The 8,536-nt window shown below is 37.7% G+C and overlaps 1 protein-coding gene across 4 annotated transcripts; it reads left to right on the top strand.

The window, feature by feature from the left end:
• The first annotated feature begins 527 nt into the window (after window positions 1–527).
• Window positions 528–8,047, top strand: mocs1 (molybdenum cofactor synthesis 1). 4 transcript variants are annotated; one of them, XM_029139913.3, is made up of 11 exons: window positions 528–829; window positions 1,693–1,804; window positions 2,427–2,594; window positions 3,659–3,820; window positions 4,642–4,703; window positions 5,201–5,312; window positions 5,487–5,599; window positions 5,971–6,081; window positions 6,211–6,331; window positions 6,431–6,478; window positions 6,637–8,047. In XM_029139913.3, exons 1-11 carry the CDS (start codon window positions 629–631, stop codon window positions 7,500–7,502), a joined length of 2,076 nt encoding a protein of 691 aa, XP_028995746.1. In that variant the 5' UTR covers window positions 528–628; the 3' UTR covers window positions 7,503–8,047. The 4 variants fall into 4 exon arrangements, with proteins under 4 accessions (XP_028995746.1, XP_028995745.1, XP_028995749.1 ...); XM_029139912.3 differs by having other exon boundaries at window positions 529–829; window positions 3,656–3,820; XM_029139916.2 differs by having other exon boundaries at window positions 529–829; window positions 3,656–3,820; window positions 6,431–6,493; window positions 6,637–6,778.
• Window positions 8,048–8,536: the final 489 nt, after the last annotated feature.

An 8,536-nucleotide genomic window follows, 5' to 3' on the forward strand; every position in this document is an offset into this window, starting at 1 on the left:
TGAATTTGGATGATTGTGGAGAATTTGGCAAATGACTAAAATGAAACATATATAATTAAATTCTACCAATTACTGTGTGCGAAAAGGACAAACTTGATAGTTTGATGCCATAAACATTGTTAGTGTTTTACTCCCGTCTAGTGGATACATCACACATTGCAAATATACGTATATAGTGATTTATCGTCTGTGTGTGTGTGATCAAACCAAATTGACATTTATTTGAATAAATTATACATTTAAATAATATAGAATATTATATATTGCTGGTCTGTAGTGTATTTGCTTTGTTTAAACTGTAATATGGGAAAAATATGATATTTGCCAATATTTGCTATTCAGTGCATTATCGTGTGTGTGTGTGTGTGTGTGTGTGTGTGTGTTTGTGTGTGTGTGTGTGTGTGTGTGTGTGTTTGTCGCAATTACGAGGGAAGAGGTAAATATTAACTATTGTTAGTTTTTAACTACACTACCCAGCATGCACTGACAATGGCGCGTTCTTTTCAACGATTGGCTGATGTGGCCCCGCCCCTGGTTGTCTTATCTGTTTGGGTCAAACGGTGACTGACGGTGCGAAGCTGATTAGCCGAGCCGAGCAGTGAATCCGCTGGACTGTTAAAGTTAAACCATGGCTGCTCATGCTAGCGTGTGCTGCAGCCTGTCTGGCACGTACAGCACTTTCACTCGATTCAGAAAAGTCTTCGTACAATGCGTAAATCAGCGGCTGTTTTCCTATGCTACGCACAAGAGAAATGAAGTTGAACTCGCTGCCTCGACTTCAGCTGCTCCCAATTTTGTGGCACCTTTGAAGAGCAGGTCAAGAAGACAGGTAAAGTACACTTGTACATGGTAACGAGTTAAATTCATGTCTAACAGTTGCTGGTCGCTTTAGCTAATGTTATTTATTTTATTGCTGAATGGGCGAAAGGTAACGTTAACGTTTGCTCATTCCAGCTTAGGGCACAGTAAAGACAAAACATAACTATTGTTAAACCAATAAGTTAATGATTAGTTTTGGTTGGATTATTTACAGTCACGTATTTACTTTAACTGAAATGACTTTCAGTTTTGTTACATGCAAAGATTTGTAAAGAATTTGAAAATTAGGCGAGATGCTTTCCTCTGCAGCTGCAATCATTGACAGGGTGAATGAAGTGGGACCATGCACTATATAGATGTTTTTTGGGGGGAAGTAGATTTTACTCATGCAGATGTGTTTTTGGTGAATTTAGCATTTATTTTTTTTGTGATAACCTTTAGTGTGCCAATTCCATATCTGACTCATCTGGTTTAAAACGGTTTTAGATAACAGCAACCCACTGCATAGTCAAAGGTCAGTCGCCATATACAAAGCCATGTGCACCGCCCACATACTGTAGTAACACATCTGTCGGGGACTATTATATATGTACATTTTGACTGTTACTGTTGGTTCTAAGATTGATTAAAATGTTTCACAGAGCAGTAAAAACAAAGTATTGCTTTACAGTAAACGTTAAGAGAAAACTGTCGTTTAGCTGCTGTGTGCTACATCAGGTTTATTTGTAAACCTAACAACAAGAAGTTAATTGTGAAAATAAATCTACCAATATATTAACATGATATTTGCTGGAAAATCTATATCACAAACTACTTATAACTATATATATCTAATTCACTGAATTCTAATTCGCTGATCTTTTCATCCATCAGGAGAGGCTACCAGAAGAGAGTGCACTACCCTTTTCAGAATTTCTGACAGACAGCTTCCGCCGGAGGCACAGCTACCTGCGCATTTCCCTGACAGAGAAATGCAACCTACGCTGTGAGTAGATGTTCTTATTTTGACTCACTAAATGTTTCATTTGCTTATTCAGCCTATTACAGAAACAACACTCAGTAATAATTATTATTCTGGTGTCACTGCAGTCTCCACTGCCACATGCCTTTTTAATACTTTTCTTATAAAACTCAGGGTTAACTGTAAAAGACATGTTTGAGATGTTGGAGTGATTTTTCTTCGTGGAGGTTTTATGACTTTTTTGCTTATTTGTATGATTTTTTTTACGTGCATTTGTAATGTCTCTGTAGTGTTACAGATAAGATCCAGTTTATTTTACTACTGTGTAATCCATTATGTATCTACTATAACTCACTCAAAATTTAACACACGTAAAAGTATTATGCACAAATTGCTGTATATGTGTTGCTAGTGAAGAAAAATGAAATTTGATACACAGAACCGACACAAATGGGATTGTTTCAATCTTGCCTTAAAAATCTGGATTAATTTCTATTTGAAATAATACAGCTGCAGCTATAAACCTCTATCAAACCAGAGAACCTTTACTGTACTGAGAAAGAACTCTTGATAAAACAGAACTAAATCAAAAAATGATTACATCTTGGTTATGAAGTTAGTTCTCCAACCTTCTTCCCATGTTCAGGTCAGTACTGTATGCCAGAGGAGGGAGTCAGGCTCACACCACGGAGCCAGCTTCTATCCACAGCAGAGATAATGACTCTGGCTCGACTCTTTGTCAAAGAGGGAGTGAACAAAGTCCGCCTAACCGGAGGAGAGCCCCTCATCAGACCTGATGTGCTGGATATTATTAGTAAGAAAAAATTTAATAGCTGCTTATTATTTCAGAAATTTTTAAGGTGGGATGTCTTTTTCCTCTCAATGTCCTGCCAGTTTCCCAGTGTAATATTTATCATTCATGCATTCCTTCATTTTATAAGACACGTAGTAAAGAAACCGATTGGATTAGTCTTCTGCTGTATTATCACAATTTTATTTTAGATCCTATTTTCTACATTAAGTGTTGCAGACTTGAATCCAAGAGACCTATTAGCCTAGAATAGTGGGAGCAATGTTTAAGGCTGAAATGCTTGAAGAGAGCTGTCTTGTGTGACCAGTGAGTAATTTCTGGGTGGAAGATGACCCAGAAGATGACATTTGTTGCACAGGCCTGCCAGTTGACAGCAGCATGTGACAGGTCATGTGACACTTAGCCTGACTTTAACTAATCTTCACTACTCAACCAGTAAAATAAAAATTTGAGATTCAGAACTCACGACTTAAATCAGTTAACATGTGATTTATTCTTAAAATTAATTGTATTTATAATAATCAATCAATAAAACATAATTAAAATATTTTTGTTTTCTTGTTCTGTCATGTTTTAGTCATTTAATTTGATCATTTAAAGTCTGCTCTAGTACTAGTCAAAATATATTTTCTTAAGAATTAGTTGTCTATGGTATATTAATAAAAACACATATACCTGCTTAGAACCAATTTAGACCCTGGAATCGACTCCAGATCTTCATTCTGTGAGGTAAACAGCTATAAACAGCTACTAGCTGTATGTAGTTTAGATGACTTCTGGTTGCTCATTACAGAGAGTCTGCAATATTTATGAACCTGCTCCATAAAAACATATCGGCCAATACAGGGTGATATTGTTTTTTTCAAAAATACCATGCCATTTAATACAATGTGTACATGTACACTACTCTCCAAATTGAAATGCACTGAGTGAGTTAAATCTTCTGTTTGAACTTAGTCATTAGGAAACCATGGGTCATATTTTGGAAAAATCCTCCTGATTGCACTCTTCTTAACTTGTGTCTCAATCTCTCTTCCTTTATTCCCATATTTCTATCTCTATAGCAGAATTAAGGAAGTTGGAGGGTCTGAAAACCATTGCCGTAACAACAAATGGCATGAACCTAGCTAGATTTCTGCCTAAGCTGAAAGAGGCCGGCCTTGACCTGATTAACATCAGCCTGGATTCACTGATTCCTGACAAGTTTGAGTTCATTGCCAGACGCAAAGGTAGGAAAAGGTGAAAAAAAAATGTCTGATTATGTGGTAACTGATGACCTGCTCTATTGACTTTGCTGTACTGTACTTGTGATCTTGAATCATAGTACTGTAAGTATGTGGCTCTAATTGTGGGTCAGTCTAACTAAACACGCATGGACTAGAGGTAACAGCAAGTTGGAGCGCTGGGTGGTTGGACTGTGGAGGGCAGTCACAGCTGGACTGAGTGAGGAATTAGGTAATAAAGGTGAGAAAAGGCAAAAGCAAAGTGGCAGATGGAAAAATCTGCATGCCACAGTGTTTCTCAAGGCACTACATTTATAGAAAGAACAGGTAATAAATATTAAATGCTGCAGATATAAATAAAAAATCTCCCCCATCTTTGAATATATCTGGGATAATAATTGAATCTGGATGACTAAACATAAGCCTCACCTCTTAGTGAAGCTTACCAGGCTTCTTTTGAGCACATGCAGGCAAATGATGATGCTGACCTTTGTCCAGTGTGTTAGCTATTAAAAAAAATCTCTGGGAGCTGAGAGATTAACTTTATGCACTCACACCTATGTAAATCACAGAGTGAAATTTATGGCATAATTACATATAAAGCTGATACATCTTGGATTTAGGGAAAATGTAGATGGTCAGGGTTGTTCTGTACTGGTTGTACTGTATGTATAAACTCGTCTCTAACCAGATCATGCAAACAATCACACTATATCTACATCTTAGGTTGAAATTATTAGCACCAAGCCTGAAAAATGCAAATGTGTATACAGTTGGTAACAATTTCAAACTGAACCATTTTACCATGAATACATTTTTCCACACAGGGTTTGTCAAGGTCATGGAGGGCATTGACAAAGCCATTGAAATGGGTTACAGCCCTGTCAAGGTAGTCTGTTCATCTTTTATAAACGCATACATGCTTTTACATAGGAATGATTGCCTTTTGACCTTTTCAAAAACATTTTATTGTAATAGTTATGAATATATAAATAATATATATGATTGACTAAATTAATGCTTTTCTTTGTTTTTATTTTCTGGATTTGTTTTATTTGTTTCTAACAATTACGTTTCATCCTCTATTTGTAATTGTAATCTGGACTGGAGAATCAAAATTAGTTGTGAGTAAAAAAAATACAATACTTACCACTACTAGCTTTAAAATAAAGCCATATTAAAAAGGTAGTTCCTGAGTTTATTTTTAAGAATATCAAAATTCTTAGCAGCAACAACCAACCAATAGTGAGAAATATATATTCTGAGTGATGCTTTGGAAGATACTAAAAGTACTGGCTGTGACATCCTCTTAATGGTAAACTACTGTTACAGAAATCACTGATCTTCCAGACCTGCTGTATGTTTCATTGTTCTTGTCTGCTGTAGATCAACTGTGTGGTCATTCGGGGCCTCAATGAGGATGAGCTGATAGATTTTGTGGCGCTGACAGAGAAGAAGCCTCTGGAAGTTCGATTCATCGAATACATGCCCTTTGATGGTGAGTGATCACTTCTTTTAGTGATTAGCTACAAAGCTACAAAAGCCTAGAAACCTACCTGAGATACAATTTCATATGTGTTCATTGTGCTTGTTTAGATGTGCTAGATATTTAAAAAATAATATTTTATATTTGTATAATATAATTATAAGTATACTTCATTCCTCTTCAAAGGAAACATGTGGAACTTTAAGAAAATGGTGAGTTACCGGGAGATGCTGGACCGCATCAGGCAACAGTGGCCCAATGTGGAGAGGCTTCAGAGTCAACTCACAGACACTGCCAAAGTCAGTTCACTTACATCTGTACATATGTTTTGCACTGCATTGTTTGGTTTTGTACTGTAAAATAGAACTTGTTCGCCCCAAAAATGTGTTATTCATGTGATATTTACTCCAGATAATATTTAGTTATCTGGATTAAAAACTACATGTTGATTAAACTGGTTTCATAGTTTGGTTGATTTCCATTCTCTTTTGTACTGTAATTTACTTTATGTATTAAACTTACACATCAGTCTCTGGTTTGAAATCAGAACCCTAAAACTTATCAGGACATTAACAGATCACTACTGCAGTCCTTAACGAAGAATATCAAGCATAAATTTAACACAAATGTTATATGAATCAGTTTGACTCACTTCTGTGTCCTGTAACAGATATTTAAAGTGCCAGGCTTCCAAGGTCAGGTGGGCTTCATCACCTCCATGTCTGATCATTTCTGTAGCTCCTGCAATCGCCTGCGCATCACTGCAGATGGAAACCTTAAGGTACTACTCCAGTTCTGGTTATGAAGGTGCTAATGAGCTTTACAGTATATTTACTTGTTATTGGAGTCCAGTATATGTATAGATGTGATTGGGTCTGATCTTCTGTCTGTTTACGTCTGTGTCTTTCAGGTGTGTTTGTTTGGTAACTCAGAGGTGTCTCTTAGAGATGTTTTACGCTCTGGAGCATCTGATGAAGATCTGCTGCACATCATTGGAGCAGCTGTGGGCAGGAAAAAGAAACAGCATGCAGGTACTATAGACTGTTTAATGCAGTAGTTATTAGTGATCTGTGATGCTGACTTGTATATAAACTGAGTTGAACTCATTACTTTCCTGTTTGTTTCTTCAGGCATGTTCAGTATCTCTCAGATGAAGAACAGGCCTATGATCCTCATTGGTGGGTGACACAGCTGTACGTACACATCTCTCACGCATGCTTTAGAACGGTTTTACTTTTCACAACCTACACATTATGCTTAACAGATAAGTTTTATTTAAACTGTAAATAATGCATAATTTTGTGAATTGTGACGGTCCTCTTGTCTGTTCCAACAGGGACTCATTCATCATCACAAGACAGCCAACGGACATTTTCTATTGTTCCTCAGCTTCCAAACAACCCATTTCTCTCTGTGACATTAGCCTGTCCTCCAGGCAGCATGAGAGTCCTAAATAGAGAGAGATTTTTGTGCCTTCCAGACTGCACTGATTCAACACAGACGGCCCATGTTTGCTCCTCCAAAACCTCAATGGGTGGTGGTGCCCACAGTGAAAAGCCTACTGTGAAGGACAACATGTCTCTTTATCCCTCTGAATTTTGCAGTCTACTGACCTTCAACATTTGTGACACTAACAAACTCAGCCAATCAATGAGTGAAGCCAAGTCAGGCACAAATGGATCCAAGACCCAGCAGCATGAAACCACTAAAGCACAGCTGACGCATATAGATGTTCACGGCCGGGCCACCATGGTTGATGTTGGGGAGAAAGTCCCGACGTGTCGAGCAGCCACAGCTAGCGGTATCGTCTTCTTGGGCCCCACAGCTTTTCGTCTGCTTCGGGATAACCAACTGGCTAAGGGTGACGCGTTGACTGTGGCGCAGATAGCCGGCATCATGGCTTCCAAAGAGACCTCAGCCCTCATCCCGCTCTGCCACCCATTGCCTTTAGACCACACCTCTGTTACCTTTGACCTGGATGAGCTGCAGAACGCTGTGGTCATCACAGCAGCTTGTCGCACAATGGGGAGGACAGGAGTAGAGATGGAGGCGTTGACAGCTGTTTCTGTGGCAGCGCTTACAGTCTATGATATGTGTAAATCTGTGAGCCATGACATTCTTATTACAGACATAAAACTGGTCAGTAAAACAGGTGGGAAGAGAGACTATAACTGTCAGGTTTCACCACATCCCCACAAATGAATAGAATTTAACACTAAATAATTTACACCAAAATGACTTTTTTATTACAAAATATTTTATTGCCATTAGATAAATTTAGAAAGCTTATGTGTATTATCTGAAGGTTGAGTCTGAATAACTAAGAATCTTAACCAACATCTGTATATTATACACTATGTCACACAATCACTACATCGTGAGCATCCCTAAATATTCTGGAAGGTTTTTTTATTGATGACACAACCTACTTTAATCTTATTTTTAACTTTTCGTTGTGGTCTTAGGTTATGAAGCATAAGTCTGCAATTGCTTTTGGTTTGTATTATGATGGTACAGTTGTAAAATTCATCTGATTTCCTGTGCTCTCAGATCACATTGCAATAGAACACAACGCAATTGATCCATTGTGCTGATTAATGTTACAGCCTCCATGTTTTAACTGTCTCTTCCACTTAGTAAGTAGACAGAGGAGCGTGAGCTCGGGACGGATTCTCTGTCCTGTTAGCCTGGCTGCAAGTGGGACAGTTGTAACCGTGCTCTGATGCAATAAACGATACGTGGTTGTAGCGGATTCAAATTATTAATAGTTTGATATTAATGCAGAAACATTAATATACCTCGAAGTTGGGGCACCAGGTTTGTTTTAAAGCTGAAACCACGCTTGTATCAATCTAGTCAACGCCAGATGTCAATTCAATAAGTTACCAGTTATGAACAACTTTCCTGTGATAAAACCAAATCAGTCTCTTATGCCGTGAATTCTTGTCGCGGTTCAGTGACCTCTGCTTAAATCTGAAGAACAATGCACACAAAACCAGATTCTTTTTAATGACATACAATTAATCTAACACTACTACTACTACTACTAAATAACATAATATGGAAATACTCAAATAAACAGAACAGAAAATGAGAGAACAATCGGGATGAGATGATGAACAGTGAATTAATCAATGAGTGAAAGCACAAGGAATAGTCAAGACTTAAGTGGGTGATGGTTTTGATCAAGCGAAAAGAGTATTTGTCTCTAACTAATTCAAATCTAAGGATAACTA

The sequence above is a fragment of the Betta splendens genome, chromosome 22, assembly GCF_900634795.4.
Source record: "Betta splendens chromosome 22, fBetSpl5.4, whole genome shotgun sequence".
Lineage (NCBI taxonomy): Eukaryota > Metazoa > Chordata > Actinopteri > Anabantiformes > Osphronemidae > Betta > Betta splendens.

What these genes read in the sequence shown, in the direction of transcription:
- mocs1 (XM_029139912.3), top strand. Translation starts at nt 629, where the DNA reads ATGGCTGCTCATGCTAGCGTGTGCTGCAGCCTGTCTGGCACGTACAGC. An exon ending in AGAGCAGGTCAAGAAGACAG is followed by an intron (nt 830 to 1,692) that starts GTAAAGTACACT and finishes TTCATCCATCAG; the next exon opens with GAGAGGCTACCAGAAGAGAG. An exon ending in CTGCAGATGGAAACCTTAAG is followed by an intron (nt 6,082 to 6,210) that starts GTACTACTCCAG and finishes TGTGTCTTTCAG; the next exon opens with GTGTGTTTGTTTGGTAACTC.